This window comes from Podarcis vaucheri, assembly GCF_965113315.1.
Source record: "Podarcis vaucheri genome assembly, chromosome: 1".
In the NCBI taxonomy this organism is placed as follows: Eukaryota; Metazoa; Chordata; class Lepidosauria; order Squamata; family Lacertidae; genus Podarcis; species Podarcis vaucheri.
Genome location: NC_138759.1, coordinates 139,548,618 through 139,569,906, shown reverse-complemented (window position 1 = coordinate 139,569,906; position 21,289 = coordinate 139,548,618). Strand labels below are relative to the sequence as shown.

Sequence of the window (21,289 nt, the reverse complement as noted above, 5' to 3'; positions counted from 1 at the left end):
TTACTATTATTTAAGTTTTTTCTTTTATTGTCATATACAAAATACAGTTACATGTTGGAAGGCACTTTAGGCTGCATACAAATGTCACTCTTTTTGTGCAATAATCTGTAACATTAGAAGATTAACTGCCCACCTGTTGTCTTCTTTGCTTATAGAGAAGCATACCCATTCAGATCATTAGAAGAGGTATATTTATTTCTTTTTTTGTCAGAAATGGGCCTACATTTATTTCCAAAGAGCTTTACAGTTTCTACAGTAGAAATTTTTCACATCATCCTCCAACAGAACAGAACAGAAGAAAATTGCATTAGGTTTTAAATAATGCAGCTTTAGATGACATCATGAATTTTGCGCTTGTAGTCCAAATACTTGTAAGAGTTTTTTGCATTTGGGGAGTTAAATCATTAACAGTTATTCTAAGTTAAACATTGGAGATCAACAAAAACAAACATTTTTATTGTTAATGTCTAAACAGGCTTTTGCTGCTGTTTCTTCTTCAATTAGAACCATACTGTCTCCTTATTTTTATTTTTGGCACAATGTAATTCCTTATCAGTGGAAATGGGATCTGGAACTATCCGTTAGTATAAACAGATGCCTATTTGTCGATCACGATATCTCTAGCAATGAGCTCTTTCATTATTTCATTAGTACCACCATATATTGGCTGAACACGAGAATCTACAAAAGATCTAGAGAAAAATGTCAATGAGTAGATTGCAAAACATCCTGGGAGAAAACTGCTCTTAATCTTCAAGTGTGCATTGCTTAAATTACGGTAGTTTTTACAGAGCAATTGTTTCATCAGAGTCTGTTACATTCTCCCTCACTATGCTAAGCTTTGGGGAGAAAATTGTTTTTATGCTGTTTATTTATTTATAAAGATAAATATTTAAAAAGTAACAACAACAAGGAGAAAGTAAGATACAAAGCTAATTGTCTTATTGATGATTACACTAGCACACTGTCTAACATTTATATTCTTGTTAATAATAACCATTTTTAATTTATTTTCCAGATGCTTCAGTCATTTCAAAAGAAGTTCTGGTCTGTCCATAAAAGACCATGTGTGTTTAGAGGTTTCCAATAATGTTCCTTGCAAGCAATATCTATCATTTGTCTGTCTATCTATCTATCTATCTATCTAATCTCGTTTTTTTCGTCTATAAGACGTTCCCCTAATTTTTGACATTATTTTTTAGGAAAAAGACCTAGTCTTATACACAGTAATTCTTAGGAATAAAATGATGGGACCTTAAATGTTTGAAAAGGCAACAGGACATAATTTTGACTATAGAGACAAATAATGTATCACAAAGTACCCCAAAGGTTGGGTGATGAGCCATACATTCCTTAACTGGGATCTTAAGTACCGTTCGTCGCTGCAGCTTGTGAGGTCCAAACTGGCCCACTGTCATCCTTAAATCATATTAATAATGATGCTGAAACATCTGCATGGCAGCACTGTCATAACAGTTTCTCATCTGAAGAGAAACTGGTTAGTAATTCAGTTCAAGCACCAGGCTCAGTTTCTCTAGATCTATTGATTATAATGTTCTGCAACTCCTCTTCTTCACAACCAATAGATAATGAAGTTTTACGTTTTGGAAGAAACTGCCTTAATCCTGTTTAAAGGTGAGTGTTCAGGTTTCAACCAGTCACTGGACACAGAGAGGACACAGGTGCTCAATTAAAATTCCCGTGTCAACATTTTGTACTTAAAGAACACAAACATCATTTCACAGCTTTGTAGACTTAACTGGATAAGTAAAAGACCACTGAAACATCTCTCTTTATGGATGATCAGCTTTTCCCAAACAACAGGCATGCCTGTGAGGATAAAAAGTAGTCGTACTTACTTTGCAATTGGATATTCCCACATATATCCCCATCCTCCATGGAGTTGCACGCACTGAGTAGCCACATTGTTTTGGAGATCAGAAGCCCTTAAACGGAGAGAAAAGTCTGTTTCCAAAGCAGTTGAGCTTAGATCTCTTAAATAAGGTGTACCACCATGATCTTTTAATAATCACCATTTTGAAATAGCTTGCATGATGCTCAAAATAATGTATTGGCTGTAGAAAAGGTTTCAAAGGCAGGTTGGTGCAACATTTAGAGGGGAATTCAATGCAGCACTAAGGAGATCACTCTGCCAGGGAACAATATCTCCCCCCCCCATCCTGTTCTGGGGGTTCTCCAGACCCTCCCGAGCCAATTTGGAAGGAGAGGGGGGTACAAAGAGAGAGAACAGGGGAAAGCCATATTGCACTAGAACAAGACCTTGAATTGGCTTCCAGTAGTGGGAAACCCTTAGTTGAATCCAGCCCCCTACAATTCAACAACAGCTTGGTTTTATTAAATGCTTTCCTTAGTGATAAAAGCACTACCTAGGCAACACAGTTTGATTGGTACTTTTGTCCCAGCGCTGAGTTTTCCATTCCAGTTTAGAATGTGCACACAGACTCTAGGATCTTTTCCCATGCAGCAATAAAAAGAGAACAGCGCTATCTGAATACAGCCAGAGTCATACTCAGTAATGATACCAAGAAACCGCTTTATTTAAGGAAACTATAAGGAGTTTTATTAGGGGATAAGATATGGGTGCCATGGGCTGCAGTATTCACCATGTGGTTATGACTATAGTTAATCATTCTGCACAGACAAAAAGACAATGGTGATTTCCTTTTCTTAGAGGCTAAGTAAAATTACTTTTCTATCAGGCATTTATACCCAAATTTCTTTTCCATAATTGGAAATACCCCATCTGGACTCTGTGTGTGTTTCTCTTTCTATAGTTTCCACAAGAGAAAAATCAGTATAGCCTCACAAAAATGTTTTCTGTCCTTCTAATCTAGCATCTGATTTCTTTCAACCATGTAGTTAATTCAATCTGGCATCAGTACAAAGTATTACCTTAGCTGTTTTTACTTGTCTAACTCTGTCTGGTAAAACATAAGTTAATATGTAATAGCAATAACAACCCAGCGGCTTTTTCTGGCTAATGAAAAATGGAACTCTAAAGAGGCAGCCCAGGTCAGGATGTGTTATAACATGGCAAGTGAGCAACATTTCCACCCTGAAGAGCCAGAGAGATTTGGGGAAATGCTTGGTGAAAAATACCGAGTCTATGTTTATGCAGCATGCTATATGGAACTACTTATTTGATAAACCTTCAGCCGTTTTGTAATAAGATCATGTTACGGTTTCCAAAAGCCATTCAGCTCAGCAATTAAGCATTGTTATGGAAGCCAGACTTCTAATATCATGGTCTCTTCAAGCTGTATTTTGCCAAGAGCAATTTAGAAGCTGAGGTCAAGATGACTTGTCTACCTCAAAAGAGGAGGAGGGAGAGAAAAAGAAATACAAGATCTTCCTGAATAAATCAGCTGACAAACTTTATTCAGTTCAAGGACTGCAAGCAGCCAACGCTGCTTTAAAACCAACCCAGCATACCCAGTTTCCAAATCTAAGGAACCCAGTAATTTCCAGTAATGGGTGCCAGAGTCTTTTATTAAAGGGGCCTCACCCATTTGTACTGCATTGTAGTCATGCAGCCAGATTCTTTCCTACTTTCTAATTGCCTTTCCAGACTAGTTCATAGCCAATAAACGCAGTGTTCATTTGGTATATAGACCTCACCTCACTCATGGCATCATATTATTTTGAGGACAAGGCATTTTCCTCATCTAGAGGCAGCATCTGTGCTACTACAAGTGCTGCGTGGGGTGTGACCATGACTAGTATTCTTAGTGACGAGCAATCAAGAAACAACCCTGTCACATTCTTCTGTTTTCTTTCCATTTTAATTCCCTGCCTGCTGCTATTGTGACGACCCCCCTACATCCTGAAATATTCCCAACAGTGCCTCCTGATGCCTGGTATTTGACACCCACTATGGTGAATACTGAATAGGCATATATATTGCATTTTTAATTTCCCAGTGCACATTTTCGCATGAACCCCTTTTTCACAATAGCTAATTGATTTGCAGTAGAAGTCTAGAATTATCAAGGAAGTGGAACCAACCACTAAATGAATTTCTGGTTTGCGGCCTAGACCCCTTACATCAAAGGCAGAGACTCTCCCGCCATCGGTCTCACGAAACAATGCACCTCCATTAAGACCACAGCTTTTGTTGGTCTCCAATTTCCAAAAAATATGACAGGCTTGATCTAAATCAGGAACCTAAAGACGTTCTCATTCTCTTTCAGAACTTCTTTCTCGCAAGGAACACTGTATTGGTCAGGCAAGAAGGTATAATCAGCAAAGTTAGATTGACTTTACTGATTTTATTTGCAAGCCTGTGTGTGATAGTCACCTTCCATTTCCTCTCATCAAACATTCTTTAAATACTTGGGCATTTAAATTCACTGCTTTAAAATGTATTTCTCATTAACAATTTCCCCTGTGTGCTGGAGGCCGTTAAGCTAACCCCTTGTGTTCCAATGATATTTCACAGGGTTTTGTTCTGTGTCCCCTTAGCTGTAGCAAAGTATATATCAAGCTCCTTACTGTTTATATTTCTAGAGCTTGGCTTATGCAGAGAAGTCCTTGTCAGCTGGGCTCAGACACCCTCCCAAAGAGCCTAGAGGAGCCTTTGCTGGCAGAAGTCCAAAATGTCTGATAGAGTTGGAAGGGACCCAGAGGGTCATCTAGTCCAACCCCAGGCTGGCAAAGGCTAACTTAGAGGGGGGTTTCACATTTCGTTTGTGGTGGCAGCCTCTCAGGATATATTTGTTGTTACTGTTAACTTTCTTGCACTTAAGTGTTGAATGCCCTCATGTGGAGCATCCAGACCTAAATAGTTGCACAAGTGCAAGGATTAGCATTAGCACAATGGGCTTCCCCCACCTCTCCTCCCCGGTGGGGCTTCCAAATCTGTTCCAGAGGGCTGGAGGGGAACTCAGAACAATATTACACGGTGCGGATGAGAACGTTCTGTGGTGCAAGGGGAAATCCCTGTGCTGATTGTGTGATCTGCTTCATGCTATGTTGAACACAACTGTTCTATTTAAGAAGTAGTTGCACTTTCCTAACCATTTCAGGAACTTTTACTTCCATTTTAAAAAATCAACCCTGCTGTTCAAAGTGAGCCCTGCGGTGTGCATCCCATTTCCCATATGCAGAAGTATTTGTGCACAGAAGTAGCAAAATTAAACTGAAGGAAGGATTATGGAGACATTTGTCACCCCCCAGGAAATTCTTCGCACCCCTGTAAGAAAGGCCTTTCACAGCCTGTCAACCATATGAGGTTATGTTCAATGTAACTGTTCAAAAGACAGAGATGTTATATGGAAAGTTAGATAACTTGTTTAACACACATACCAGTACTTGGCCATTGAAGCGGTGGCAGAATCCAGCCGTTTCACGGAGTGGAGCTGGAGACAGCTATCCAGAAACGTACGACCTACACATGTTTGCGTTTTCAGTTCTGCTAGCTTGTGCTGCACAGTCTTCCAATTCAAGAAAGTAAATGCACAGTTTATTTACCTGGGAGTAAGATCCATTAGAACTGAGCAGCACTGAAAATTAAGAGGGCTATTTGAAATGGAAGATCGGGACAGGCACCCCATAATATACCTCTCCTATATTTTATGTGGGTTAATGATCCATAGGCTGGCAGGTTCAATTCTGCTCTCCCACTGCACAGAATGCACCACCCACAAAGTTCCAAACTATTCTTAAAATGTACATTACATTGTGTACTCTGGGAAACATTTGCGAAGGTAAGCCACTGTAGCATCAGGAAAACCTGTGGAGGTGCTTCAAGGAAGCACAGGTATAGATGTGCTACGTGGAAGGTGCCTGGGAAAACGGCAAAGCTTCTGGTGAGAAGTGGATGCCTATCAGTATTTCCCAAACTTGGGTCTCCAACTGTTTTTGGACTACAACTCCCATCATCCCTTTACTAGCAGGACCAGCGGTCAGGGATGATGGCAGTTGTAGTCCAACAACAGCTGGAGACCCAAGTTTGAGAAGCACCGCTTGGCAGAGAGAACAGAACCAGTATAAAGACAGAAGGCAGGGTGAGGTAGGGGAGAAAAGGCAATAAATTATATGAGGTTGAACCCAGATTTTGTTTGAAATTGCTAGCAAGGAAAACATTCATTTCACCTGGAAGGATACTGTTTTCTCAGGGTATATCAGGTTTGTCATGCTGTACTGTATCCAGGACCAATTCTATGGATTTCTCTAAAATTTACACTTGTAAAAATTAAGTTCTTGAGGGAAAAATGGTGAACGGACTCATGCACATGCTGCTAAACTATGTTTTTAGTGTGATGTGGAATTCAATGTCTCGCTGTGGTGAACATTCCACCAGGGCAAGCCTTGCAGTTTGTCAGATGTCACCGTCCCCCCTTACCCCATGTGCCATCCAGGAGGTTCTCCCAGCTACCCTAGAGTCAAATCTGGGGCCAAGGAGAGGGGGGAAAGGCCGATTGCACATTAGGTGAATCAAACCGGTAGTCTGAAGTGTGGTGTCAGAGCTTGTCAGAGTAATATATGCTTTATGGGATTCAGACATTTATTATGACTTTACAGGACAAAGAAACATGCCTAAATGCTTACCTGCAAATGTGCAACTGTTTTTCCAAAAGCTTTTCTTTGTTTAACATAGTTTCTTGTCTCTTCAAACATGAATTCACAACTGGCAATTGCCATATCAGCAATCAACAACCTTTCCTTAAGAGATGGAGGAAGAAAACATTCTCACATGTGCTCATTACCACAGAAAAGCTATTCATATGCACAGTTCTGTATTTGATATTCCCTGCCCTTTCATCACAAGCTAAATTAGTCTTCCCAGTCTTTAAAAGTGACGTGGACCAGAATTAAGCTTCTAATATTTTCAACATTCTTCAAAATCCCCACACGGTTCAATTTGGATATAAAATGTTTAGTCCCAGATCCAAATTGCTAGACATGTGTCTAGAATAGCAACATCAGCCCTATATTGATGGCCAAAGTGTGCAGCGTATAAGCACAGCGGGGTGGGGGGGTGGGGGTTGAGATTACCACTTTGCATCCATGCGCCTGAGAACCTGTCCACACAGGGGACCTAAGCACATGCACCTCATGTATGTACATTCTGAACACACAATATATTGTTAGGAGTTTGTGGCGTGCCACATACCCTAAATTCCTCAGGTTGTATATGTGTGTGTGTGTGTGTGTGTGTGTGTGTGTAAATAAATCATACATTGTAAAGACGTTAGTCTTTTCTATGCCTCACTGTCCAAAGGGAAACAGACTCCATGTAAAGCGCATCTGCAACGCCTGGAATCTTGCACCGCTCTTCTGAGTTTGGGATGGCGCATAACAACAATGCATCCTGAGGAAAATTGGACGTGGAATATATGCATGTAGGGCCATATGCAGAAGCTATGTTCAAATTACGAGAATCGGGGCAATATGTTAAAAATAAGTAAAAAGGTATCAGTTTTACACTCCTAAGAAGTAGCTGTTGCCAAAACATTACCTCATTTGCCTCTACATAGTTACATCCTTTTTTCAGACATTGTGAGATATCAGGATGACATGATGTTCAGCAGGTGATATATCACAATACTGAAAAGCAGATATGACCCAACCCTACCCCAGACAGTGAGCAGAACACTGACTGCCTCATCTCGTCTTGCTACTTGCGCCAGCCAGACTAGAAGGTGGATGGGACGGGGTTTTTTCCTCATTTTTCGTTGTGCCAGCTCCAGAATGGAACAGCTGAAGATGGAGTCACTAATGTTAAACAACAGTTATCCATTATGCTGTGATCAAATGTGTCTGCAACAAATCTACTCAATATGGTATCATAATTTGAAATCAAATTGTCCATCCACATTCATTTTAATATTAAACTGGCATGGCAAAAATCAGTTACATTATCAAACCATTTCTTAGGAAGCTGTGATCTCTTAAATTAACACACAGGTCTGTAACCCAGTAGAAAGAAGATCACACGTCAGTTTCAAAGGCAGTATTTCCAACATGAAGCAGCAAAAAACCCACGCGGAGATCAGCAGGTGGTGGCTGCTGAAATCCTGTGTCGGAGATCAAATGTCACACCATGCAATCTGTCGCTGGCAGTTTGCTGCAATGAACAAGTCATGCCTTTGTGTGCCTCAGTGTGGTTTTATGTCTCCCCTACCTGAGGAAGCTCTGCCATTAGATAATAGAAGCCTTTGTTCTCCTGTCCAAGCAAGGCCCCAGCAGGCAGGCGGACATCTTCAAAAAACAGTTCTGCCGTGTCCTAATTTTTAAAAAAATCACACAGAAAATTTGCCAACACCATTTTGCAAGTCTGCTTCTTGTTCCCTTCATACACACAGGTCAGAAGTCTAACTGAAAGTTACAGCCCACCACATCCATTTTCTAAGGACCAAATGCAATGTAGCAGCAGTAGCCATGTTTGTCTCAAATGTCTGTCCCACCGCCAACACTTGGTGAGCCGTAGGGTGTGCCTAATACTTAACTTCATGCATGCGGGGACAGGAGACAAATCCCACCCCTCCATCAACCCAGGCACTGTACTTTTCTCAGATGGGCTCACTTCCATTACTGGAACAGGGTTGGGGCAGGACATATATACATACACAGAGAAGGAGTTTGGGAAACTGACCTTGGGGAACTGGTGCAGTGGAAGTTAAGCTGTCTTCACCAATGCACCACTTTTGATGCTAAGATCAGGTTCCTGCCCCACAGCTCACTTTGTGTCAAAGGGGCAGACACATGAGATGCCAAAGGTGGCTGCCACCACCATGGGATGCTGCTGCACAAGTAGCTTCTGGGTAAAGGGCTCCTTTGCGTGATGTGTGGTCCTGCACCCACCTTTCAATTTTGCTGTCTATTTTAGTGCTAAATAATACACTTCTTAATAGTTTTAGAATATTTACGTCATTCCTCAAGTTGCATTCATCACAGGCAATCATCAGAGTGGCTTCTCAGACTCCCACGACTCACCTGTGCTTTAAGTCCTATTTTCTCAAGTTTACGCCCTTTGATGAATCCTTTCATTCCTTCTTCTACCAGAAAGAGGCTAATGCCATGAGCAGGGGAACGGGCCTCACGGTTTGTAACAGCCACGACAATTACTACATCACTCATCCAACCATTAGTAATGAACACCTGCAATACAGTGGAGTGGATAAAGTAGCTACATACTATTGTTATGACTTTCTTTGTCTTGGAGACAGGGTCTCTGTTAAGGAACTCCAAAGCAGCTGCAGCCATTTACAATGCAGTGGTGATTTGCAATGAACATTCAGATGGAGGAGAGGGGAACCCATCACAACAATGCTACCATAGAGTCAGCCATTCGAGTTTTTACTGGCGATTTCTCTCTGAGCAAACCATTGCTTATTCGTTTTATCTTGCAGCTTTCGTGCTAATTGTCTAGTTTAATCAAGATCACTTTGAATTCTTGTTCACAGGACAGGATACAGGAGAGACCCAAAGATATCCCACTGCCAAGTGATCCCCATCACAAGGAGTAAGGCAGACGGGGAAAAAGAGGCTCACAATTCTTCCAATGCAGCTCAAGCTCTTAAAAAAAGAAGCAGCAAACCGAACATTAGCCCAGTAAGCACACTTAACTAGGGCAGACTTCTCAAACTTAGTGCCCTCCATGTGTTTTGGACTTCAAGCCCCAGACTGCAAAGCCATATTGCTTGGGGACGATGGAGACTGGTCCAAAATATAGAGAGAGCACCAGTTGGGGAAGGCTGCTGTAAAGCCCTGTGGAGGACATTGAGACTTAATTCTGACCAAGTAAAGATGATTGGGATTGTGCTGAAAATCAACCATGCCACCGAAGCCTGCACAACACGTTGCTGTAACTAATTTCAGCATGTCAGAAAAGCCGTGAACAAGTGAAAGCAATAGAAAAAATTAACAATGTTCTCGTCTCTTTTCCCAAACATGGCAATAAATGCTGTTACATCCTAAAAAGCCCTGCAACTTTGTGTGGCATTGTACTGACTGATGAAAATGTTCTGTATCCTGGCCTTCCTCCAATTTGCTCAGGGTCCTGCACATGGGGCTATCTATTCTATCCTTACAACAACCTGGGGGGCAGACTGAGAGGTGGTGTTCCCCCTCCTCCTCCCTGCCCCAAACTTTTATCAGAGAAGAAGAGAGGCAGTTCAAACTAAAGGATCTAGTAACAAAGCAACAGCAACCTGCCTGCATGCAGTTGGCATCCAGCATGGCATTTTCCTTGAACCCTGAACAATACACTCACCGAGAAAGTAAACTCTTTCTTTTTTCTCTTTTGCATTGATGTAGTCAAGTTTTTATTTGCCTCCTTGGTCCCCTCAGGCAGTTTCATACCAGGGAAGCCATTCTACTGCCAACTCTTTTGAACTGTGAAATATTTGCACATTGGTTACCCTGTCCAGGCCAACTATGTTAGAACACGAAAAGGCCAAATTCTTCAGATGGTCTTTATATCTTCCCCAGATAAAAGAAGTACAGAAGAGGACCTGCTAGGCTGATTGAGTTTTGAGGCTGCCAGCAGAAGTAGCCACATTACCTGGCAGCATGAATTCTCGTAAAAAACATAACGGGAAGCAGCTTGGCACTGCTTCTTTGGCAAAAGGTACAGTGGCAAGACCACCGTGGCCAGTTTAGAAGTCATTATCTCAAAGGGCTGTAAGATGAAGCCTACACCGAATCCAGAATAATTTATCCTTCCTGCACATACCTTACTGCCATTTAGAATCCAGTCACTTCCATCCTTTTTTGCGTATGTTCGCACACCCTGCAAATCGCTAACAATAAAACAGTTCTTAATAATACAGAGGAAAAGGCACAGTATTTATTTTTAAATAACCCCAGCATAGATAGATCACACACCAGGGAATCTATTATATATAAAAGCAAGTTCTCCGAATAGTCACACAAACAAAAACAAAGAAAAAAGAACCCCAAGCAGAATCCAGAAGAGAGTTAGGCATATGTGGGAGGAAATTCAGTGTTAACAAGGGATATGAAAAAATAGATCCTATTCTAATGGTGATCCATTGCCATTCACTCCTACAAGGGGGGAAAGTATAGCACTGCCCTTACGAACAGGGCTGCAATAAGGGCAAAATCTGCCCTCCGTAAGGAGGCTCCACTGTATTCAATGCGGCTTACCCACAGGTAAGCATGCACAGGATTGCACAGTAAGGGAGCAACTCTTTTTTATTATTTAAAACATTTATTCAAAGGTTACAATACAGTTTTGTTCGCTGCCATAATATCACAGAATGAGCAATTCTAAGGTCTCATCAAGGAGCAGTGGGACAGAATAGCAGAATCAAAAGCCTCGCCAGGTCTTGCCAGCCAGGGCAGAATGTGGGAAGGAGCACTTTCTCTCTCTTTTTCCTGCTCCAGTAGCTGGCCGGCACAGATTGGCCCCTATCCAAGTTATGGACCAGTTTAGGATCCTGCTCCACCTTCATAATGCCCTGTTTCAGAGCCATATCAGGAACACTACTGGTAATAGCATTCCATTAGCCATGGGGATCTCTGCAGAAGGAAGAGCCCACCAACAGCAGAGGCAGGAAGAGGTAAGCAGACAGGGACATCTGCTACATCCTAACCTCCTCCAGCAGCCTGGCTCTGGGGGTTCAGACTGCAGCCTAATTAGCCACAATAATTTTTTTTAAAGCATTATCTAAAAAGAGAAACAGGGCAACAAGAAAAATTAAAGCATACATTAACACTTAATTTTCATGTGGAGCATTTGCATCCACTGTTACTTCAGGGGTGAGTGCTTTGCTTCTTTTTTCATCTAGTCCTGGAATAACAGCTTCCTGTTGATAATTATTCTGCCTCCTGCACTTGGAATCATGTGCATATAATTTCTTGTAACAGTAGTAATGCTTTGCATTTATAGTGTTAACAGTTCCTCCTGTCTACACACTCAGAAATACTTAAGAGCAACCTTGTAAGGTACCTAGCATTGTTTTTATACAAGGAGCAGAGGCCAACAGATGGTGATTTGCCAGTGGACGCTTAGTGCAGTGTTTCCCAACCACTGTTCCGCGGCACACTAGTGTGCCGCGAGATGTTGCCTGGTGTGCCGCGGGAAAAATTTAAAAATTCGCAAGATTTTTTTTTTAAAAAAAAAAGTCAAATTTTCGATTGGGGCGCCGTCACTAGATGACCCCTGGGGTTCCCTCCCCCCCTCCCTCTCTGCGCCTCCCTCCTCCTCCTCCGGGGAGGCCCTTCCTGGCTCTCGGCCAAGGCTTGGCGGCTGCCACTCACTCACTCGCTCGCCCACCCGTCCCTCCATCCCTGCACCCGGCCTCTCCCCCTCCGTCCCCGGGGGCTGCCGGGATCCGTAGTCCCCTCGCCCTTGGGCTCCGCGCCCGCGCGGGGTGCGCAAACTACGTTTCCCAGCGTGGCCTGGCGGGCCAGGCGTTTTGTTTGAAGCGCTCTTCTCCCGGCCATGGAATGAGCGCAGCGGCGGCGGCCGGGCGGGCAGGGGCTCTTCCGCGCAGACCCCGCGCAGCCTGCCTGCGCCCCCGCGGAGATCGGGCGGCAGGATGGAGCCCGGGGATCCCCGCGGAGGCGGAGCGGCGGAGGCTGCCCCCCAGGTAGGGCTGCGTCGGGGGGGTGTTTATTTTTGCAATGCTGCATCCGCGCCGGAGGGGACGCATCGGACCGCGGGGAGACCCCTTGGCGGGCATGCAAGGCAATGCATGCGTGCAGGCGTTGCATGGAGTGCAGTGCAATGCAATGGCAACGCGGCGCCCTGCATGCATGCATGCAACTTCCACCGGCGCTCCGGACTTGGCAGGTGAGGGGGGTCCCCAGTGGGCGGCAGAGAGAGCCGGGAGGGCGAAGGGGAGCCCGGGGGGGGAGCAGCGCTGCTCCCCGAGCCGAGCCCGGGGGGAAACTTCGGCGTCGTTGCGCCGGGTGTTGGAAGCGGAGGCTGGCGGGGGCCCCTCACCTGCAAAACCTGGTCGCCTCTCATATATTTCGTGCATTGCATTCATCGCCCGCTTTCTCCTCCAAGGAGCTCCCGGGGGCGCGCGTGGTTCTCCCCGTGTTATCCTCGCAACAACAGCCCTGCGAGGTGGGTCAGGCGAGTGGCCCAAGGGAGCACCCAGGGATTGTCCTGGCCAGGTGGGGTGATTTGAACCCTGCTCTCTGCCCGGTCTTCGTCCTCATTTAGCCCCCACATGTGCATGACTGTGCATGACTGAGGTTTTCCCCCCTCGTCTTGGCTATGGTGTGAGTCTGTGCTGTTAATTAATGGGGTTCTGCCTTCGGAAAAGAGCCCTCAAGGAGGTGATTATGTAATTTGCTAGCAATTCATGTCCCTCCCGGCGTGACGCTGCACGCTGACGTCACGGGGCTGTAATGGTGGTGTGCCTCGAGATTTTTTTCATGAAACAAGTGTGCCTTTGCCCAAAAAAGGTTGGGAAACACTGGCTTAGTGAATTTGTGGCAGAGGAGAAATTAAAACTGGTTCCTTCCTGGGTCACAGCTCCATCTTTCGACCACTACTCTAGCTCTCTGACCTAGTTCAGCAAAGTTAGAGGAATTTTCTCTGACAAACTGGTCCACCAATTTTACCTTATACAGGAAGACAAAAGTATTTGAAATCTTACAGAGCACACACATGCACACACACTTAATGGGACTTACTTTTTACAACAATTAATTTTTGTAATTTCTTGGCTCACCTCCCAGCACCAGGCTCTGTCATAGCTATTGCACCAATACATTTGCCAGCTGCCATTTCTGGAATGAACCTCTTAATCTGCTCTTTTGAACCATAATTTGCTATATATGGCATGACAATATCGGAGTGAAGGCTGAATCCTGGGCCTGTGCAGTTAACATACATTCTGAAAAAGAAAAAAAGAAGTCAAGAGATGTTCAAAAAAGCAGCTTCACATTGATTTCAGGCTGATTTTTAAATACAATATCAAAACATAGAGAAACCTAATTATCAAATTATTTTTATAATTCCATTGTTTTTGATATCTAAAGTTTTTGTTACTGAGGGGATGTTATGAAGCTAGGGACAGGATTTACTTGTTCAAAATTATTCCTTAAAGATAAGTTAAATCACACAATAGTTCGGCATACTGGCCTTTCCTTTTTTAAAGGAAAAAGAGAAAGAGAGAGACCATGATCTAGGACTGAGATATACAGCTGCAGATAAAACATTTTAAGTGTGTTGTAAAGTGCATTACACAAATGTGGCACTAGATGGCAATGGTGAGCTATGGCAAATTATATATATATACACACACACACACACACACACACACACACACACACACACACAAACATTTTCACAGCTTTTTTATGTGTCTAGATTCCACCCTAGCCTCTCAACATACTGAAGGCGTGGCATTTTGACACAAATACAGATAACTGGAATCAAGTGCTGTAGGGGTTTCTGAACTGTACCATTGCAGTCTGGGGATGATGATGGAATGGAAAGTAACATGTCAGGGTCAAGGATTATAGCCTAGCCTTCTCTGCAATGTGCAAATTTTCTATGGGAAAGGATATACTGATATGGGGGACATTCAAGTAGTCTGGGGAGCATTTCAGCCGACATGCTGATTTAACATCTCAGCAAGAGCTGGCATAAATACATAAAATTACCATCAAACAACAACAACCAGATTCACAGCAGTCTACCATTTAGCATCAAATCAATGTCCTGCACAATAAGATCAAGCAGTCTACAACTCAACATGAGATCACTTTTTAGTAGTTGTCAAAATATGGACCCAACAGTGGCAATGGTATCTCAGGAGAGATGGAATTCCTTATCCTAAATCACCACCACACATAGAGCTCTGAGGACCACACAGAAGGACTATGACCTGCAGATCTCAATAAGTTGGTAGGCTGATATACAGAGAAGCTTTCCTTCAGGTATCTACACCCCAAGCTGTTCAGGGCTTCATACATTTCAGAAGAATTAGCAATACCCTAAAATGCTGCCATCAGGGTGCAAAAGGGAGGGGAAGCCAACAACAGTGTTCCCAAAATATATGGCCATAAGAAATCAAGAGCAAAAAGGTATTTGACATTGAAAAAATTATTTCACAGTGCATTTGCTCCTTACTGCTCTTCCCAAACGACTGCTGCAGAGAAAAGATCCCCTCCAATGCCACCATGTTCTTCTGATATATTGACACCCAGCAAGCCCTGCTGTCCAGCTTTTTCCCAGAGCTCTCTGCTCACCTGTCCAGCTTTCTCCCACCTGCAAATAAAACAAGATTTGAGCGGAGTCTGTGGGATACTTTTTTACAGTGTGCCGGGCGGAGGCGGAGGACACAAAACTGAGGAATTGCTCTATAAAAATGCATTGACTGAAGACAAAGACGTTTAGAAGCAAACCTATACACAATACCAAGAGTTGAGGATTGCTTATATGTGTCTGTACGTGCACATGCTCAATCATGTGCATACTCACACCTGCTGATTCAGAGAAGCAAGATTTAAGTACTGGGGGGGGGGTTGTTCGTTGGATTTGTTCCCCTCCCCCCCAATGGAGATACTGCAGCCAAATTAAAATAAATAAAGGAAGCCCCTGTCTTGGGCCTGCCACCCTCACAGGCACACTTGGTGGGGAAGCGGGAGAAGGCCTTCTCGGTGGCTGCTCCCAGACTTTGGAAGTTCCTCCATAGAGAAGCTAGACTGACTCCCTCCTTGTTGTCCTTCTGCCAGCAGGTGAAGACTTCCTTGTTCTCAAAAGTCAGTTCCCAAAAGCCAAAAAAACAGGCTTTGGAGAACTGACTGCAGCTGGTGTCATGCTGCTATTATTGCAATTATTGGTATAGTTTCAATAGTTATTATATACATATATAGTTTTAATTTTATCCATGCTTAATGGTTTTTTAATGATTTTCTATATTTAAGCATTTCTTGTTTTTATCTGTAGGCTGCCTACAGGGGAAAAAGGCAAGGAATAATAATAATAATAACCATCATCATCATCATCAGAAGTAAGTCCCATTAAGTTTAATGGGGCAAACTATCAGGAAAGTAGGTATAGGGTTGCAGCCTTTGTTAACCTGCTGCATTACATTATTAAACCAAGGGCCAAACTATATTTATGTTAAATGCATGAATGCACAACAAGGGGAGGGCAGGATTTTTAGCCACAGAGAGACCTGATCAGGACTACAGTGTGTGTGGTTTTGTTCTGCAATCCTTTTATCCCATGCCACTGTTCCAGCAAAGATACCCCAGTCCTGCAAAGTTGCTAAACACTGTAGGAAACTTCCATTGGCAAAAGTATAATCTCTTCTCCTAGAAGAACTGACATGTAATTTAACATTGCTTCTAACAGGAGGTGGCGGGTGGGGGAGAATGGAACGAACTCCGGTTAACAAACACCACCACAGGCAAGACCACAAGATTTACAATGTTTAACTTACTCTCCATGATGTGGAAGCACAGCTTCCTGGAAGAACTTTCTTACACTTTCCCTGAAGATGTCATGATCCGATGAGAAGATCCTCCGAGTTCCTATGTCCATTAGGGTTTTAGCAGAGGAGGTTTCAAGGCGTGCCAATTCATGATTTTCTGTTTGAATATATCTTTAAAAATAAAATTAAATAAGAGGACCTGTAGGAAAAACATCACATTTATACTGATGATTTATTTTTTTTAAGCAAAACACTAGTCACAATCAAACTACTTCTGGAAGAATGTGGGCAAAACTGGGAGTTATAAGAACACAGCTTCCACTGAAAACCTATTTATTTGTTGCATTTATATCCTACCCTTTTCTCCATGGAGCTCAAGGTGGTTTACATAGTTCTCCCACTCCTCATTTAATACCCTGTGGGGTTCAGCTATGATTCAGACTCTTCTGATTCACAGTTTAAACTGAGAAAGGCTTGGTATTCCCCACGGAACAATTTCAGTTCCCTGATCTTACGGGAAACTTAATATTATTCACAGTCACACTCACTTGCAAAAACAGGAAAGAGCAATTTAATAATTCTGATGTGTTGTAAAAGATGTCAGCCACAATCCCTAAATTATATGAAACAAGGGTGAAATAATAACTAAAGTATTCAGTGCAACACTGAGACGAAGAGGAAAAAGCTGGCAGCTGCTGCCATCCTCTGGACTGGTTGTCACATTTATTGGTTGGATTTAAATATATTACTCTTCTGCCATTCTGCCCAATGCAATTTACAATTTCAAAACACCAAATGTAGTCTGGTAAGAGTCCTCTCAGGCCAACTGGGAGCTGACAGCATGTGTGCTCCCTAACCATAGATAGAAGCAACTTTTCCTTGGCACCACTGTGAATGGATCAGCACTGGCTGCCAATTTGCTACTGCAGGGGTCTGCAACCCGCGGCTCCGGAGCCGCATGTGGCTCTTTAACATCTTTGCTGCGGCTCCGGGGCGGATACTAGCGAGGGGAGGAGGCGCATTGTGTGCCCTGACACTCCTCACTGTGGCGAGCGCTGTACTGGCTGTGACGTCGCATGGGGGCGGTGCGTGCGTTAGTCACGCACCGTCCCGACGTCACCTTCCTGCCCGCTGTCAGATCGTGGCTGCGGAGATATATTTGTTTTAAATGTCGCAATGGTTTTGCGGCTCCTAGTTGTTGATTTTTTTTCGGAAACGGGTCCAAGTGGCTCTTTTTGCCTTAAAGGTTGCAGACCCCTGTAGCTACTGGGTGAAGTTTAAGTTTTTACTGCTCGAGTGCAAAACTCCTCAGCAGCCAAGGGCCTGAGGTCACCTTCAGCCTGCTTGAACTCTCAGGTCAAATGAGGCCCTCTTGTGGCCTTTTCAGGCTTGCATTGTTTGTTCTCATTGGTTTTACAAATGCGTTTCAATCTATTTTTCTTGTTTCAACCTCATATTTTGTTTGCACTTCTTTTCTTTGTTTTTGTGCACCGCTACAATTTTTTTGGAAATGGTGGATGGTTGGTAAATTCTAGAAATAAAGCATTATCTTTTCTGCACTTTTGGATATTAGTGGATCCTCCCCTACCTCTTCCACTCACACTTTCCCCTCTGCCAGGACCTCTCCAAACCATTCATCTAGCAGCTACCTTGACTCAAACGCTCTCTGGACATGAACTGTGCCACGCTGGCACTTTGTACACCAGCTAAGAGTCTCCTGGCGCGAAAGATGCACTGACTGGTTTGTCAACAGCATCAGAGAGAGAAGAGAGAGAGTTATAAATAGAACTTTAAATATTTTAAAGCCAGAGGGAAGAAAGAAGTAATTTTCTATTTTTAAACCACCAAGACGATGGCTGTCCCTTTAATAAATCATCTCTTGTAGTTAAATGATAAAGAGAGCAAAGGTATCTTCCAACACCAGCCTTGTCATGTCACAGCAACTATCTAAGCAGCACAACACAGGCAAGAATTAGGTCAGAGTTCACAGCTGGTTTTTCCAGTCTTACAGGAGTTCTGGATTGGAAATAAGGATACAAGCCACTTGCCTTTTAATTCCTATGGCAATTTATTCCTCTTCTAATTATGGGGCAATTGACAATCACAATCAAACTGCAATTGCTCCTCATCTGCACCACTTGCACACCCTCCAGCAATTAACACTTCCTCCTTTTTTTGAGGCTGGGTTTGCACACTATCAACAGATGTGCAGCAGGCAGAAATTAAACAGGTGAAGCATTCAGCATTCTTGCCCCTTCAGTTCTGGCAAAGACTGCGCCGGTGGCATTTATAACCTGTGGCAGGAAAACCCCTCCTTGCAATCAGGGCCGGATTTAAATGCAGAGAGGACCTGGGCTGCCCCACTTGTGAGGCCCCTCCCCACCCCCCACACTCACGAGGAGAAGAAAATGGAAGAAGAAACCACGGATGATGATGGGTATTTAAAATTCTGCAATTCACAATTTCTCCTCTAAAGGACATCAGAAAACTTCATCAAAATCTGTTTGCCTAAGTTTGTCACTCAGTGTGGACAACCTCTCTTGAGACATTGTGGCCCTTAATTCATTTTTAATTCTTTTGGGTCTTGAAAAACTATCTCCCAAGCAGTTAGTGGCCATAAAACTAAGAAATAGCCACAAAACTGCTTCCATATTAGGAAAGGCCATCTGAATTTTTTCCTTGTATATAATTTGATAAAGCTCTGTTTGAGACAAAGAGTGCTCTGCTGTAACCCTATGGCTTTGTCTCATGTACAGGTGAAAGTGCAAAATATCATCAATAGGTTTCAGGTCAATATCTTCCAGGGGATACTTCCATCAACACCTTGCTGAATTTCTTGCTTAGATGCTATCAGAATAGCAAGAATGGAAAAACAATTGTGCAACATCACTGTACACAGTACTTCTTTTTAAATTGGCTTCAGGTGCATCTAATATAGGAATAAAGGATTTTATCCTAAACTTATCTCTTGAAGAAAGTGCATCTAAGGTATCACATGCTCTTCTGTTCCCTTGCTCCTTATCTCCTTGTTTTGTAGTTAACATTTGGCAAGGTGGCTTTTGCTTGCTTCTCAAGCTCATCAAAATCTTCTCTTTAAAAATTCCAGAAGTGAAATGTACAAACTTGCACAAGAACTCAGCAACAGGTCTGATTTCTTAAGGGCTTTGCTCATCTTATGAAAATGACCAAGCACACAGATTTATATCTCTAAGATTCTGCAAATTTTGGCTATAAACTACGGCCCCACAAAATTGGGCCCTAGAGGTTCAAACTGGGCCCCACTGGCTGGCCCTGAGTATCATAGGGTTGCCCGGGTTGCCCGTCCATCGCATGAAGTCTTGGTAAAAAATTCCTTCCAGTAGCACCTTAAAGACCAACGAAGTTAGTTCTTGGTATGAGCTTTCGTGTGCATGCACACTTCTTCAGATACCTGAATATATCAGGTATAATATATTCAGATACACTTCAGAAGTGTGCATGCACACCAAAGCTCATACCAAGAACTAACTTCGTTGGTCTTTAAGGTGCTACTGGAAGGAATTTTTTTATTTTGACTATGGCAGACCAACACGGCTACCTATCTGTAAATGAAGTCTTGGGTTTGCAATTTTGGGAGAGGGGAGATTGCCCACTGGGGGGCAGGCGGGTTAGGGAGGCCCCCTAGATTCAGAGGCCCTAGGCTTCAGCCTACTTAACCTATACATAAATCTGGCACTGCTTGCAATACAGTGGTACCTCGGGTTAAGAACTTAATTCGTTCTGGAGGTCCGTTCTTAACCTGAAACTGTTCTTAACCTGAGGTACCCCTTTAGCTAATGGGGCCTCCTGCTGCCGCCAAGCAATTTCTGTTCTCACCCTGAAGCAAAGTTCTTAACCCGAGGTACGTGGAATTTGAAGCGTCTGGAACCCGAGGTACCACTGTACATTCTGGGGAGAGCTAGCTGCCCCCTACAGCCAGGTGATGTTATAAAGAGGCAGCTGTCTTTAATAGGGGCATAAACAGGCACAGATCTATTTATTTGCAACTCATTTTAAATTTACAAGGGTTCTTTCTTCTTCTCCGGAAGTGCTGAGAGTTGCACGGAGAGGGGGGAGGGAGAGAAAGGCCTTCGGCGGAAGATCCTTCAGGGGATCTGTTTCTGTTTTGTAGACTCGCGAGGATCGGGGGACCGACTTCCGTGGGGTCCTTGCTGCGCCCTGCGAGGCGCCCTCCTCCGCCCCCTGCCCGGCCCGCTTCTCCCGCCTCCCCGCAGCCCCTGCCCACAAGCCACGCGCTCACCTGCCAGGCGCCCGGCCGCCGGGGAGACAGGAGAGCAGGCGCGCGGCTCCTCGGCGCACCGGCAGCCTCGACGTGGCCATCTTGCCGCCCGCCCGGCTTCCTCTCCAGCGCCGCCGCGCCGCCCCGGAGCCCTCCGGCGGACGGGAGAGCGCGCTGCAGCCCAGCAGGGCGGGCAGGAGAACTTCGCGAGCAAGGCGGGCCGGGAAATGGCCTGGTTTCGCAGGAGAACTGCGGAGCTGGAAGGGGGCGGGGGGGTCCCAGGGTCATCTAGCCCAACCCCCTGCAATGCAGGAATCTCAAATAAAGCATCCACGACAGGTGGCCAGCCAACCTCGGCTCAGGAATCGCCCCCGCTAGCAGGAGTGGCATTTATTAAATTTGTAGTTCACAGAGCAGTTCACAGCAGCAAAACACAAAACAAGAATGTACAAAGTATATAATAAATCAAGCACAAGCCAACACGCGCTCCCACAAATGCGTTTTAAAAGCTGTAGAATGTTAATCAGCTCAGCTGAAGAGAAATGCAAGCACCAAGCAAACCTCCCCAGGGCTGCAGGCAGGGCGCATCCGGGGCCAGTGGCTACCCAACCTCTGCTTAGAATCATAGAATTGTACAGTT

At 44.0% G+C, this 21,289-nt stretch overlaps 1 protein-coding gene across 2 annotated transcripts; it reads right to left on the bottom strand.

Annotated features, from left to right (window-relative positions):
- On the bottom strand, positions 1 to 20,823 carry ACADL (acyl-CoA dehydrogenase long chain). 2 transcript variants are annotated; one of them, XM_082192570.1, is made up of 11 exons: positions 20,671 to 20,823; positions 16,401 to 16,562; positions 15,083 to 15,220; positions 13,677 to 13,841; positions 10,700 to 10,766; positions 8,959 to 9,123; positions 8,147 to 8,248; positions 6,571 to 6,684; positions 5,326 to 5,453; positions 1,860 to 1,946; positions 1 to 692 (listed from the first exon to the last, which is right to left on the bottom strand). In XM_082192570.1, exons 1-11 carry the CDS (start codon positions 20,748 to 20,750, stop codon positions 599 to 601), a joined length of 1,302 nt encoding a protein of 433 aa, XP_082048696.1. In that variant the 5' UTR covers positions 20,751 to 20,823; the 3' UTR covers positions 1 to 598. The 2 variants fall into 2 exon arrangements, with proteins under 2 accessions (XP_082048696.1, XP_082048697.1); XM_082192571.1 differs by lacking the exon at positions 20,671 to 20,823 and adding an exon at positions 17,980 to 18,130.
- Positions 20,824 to 21,289: the final 466 nt, after the last annotated feature.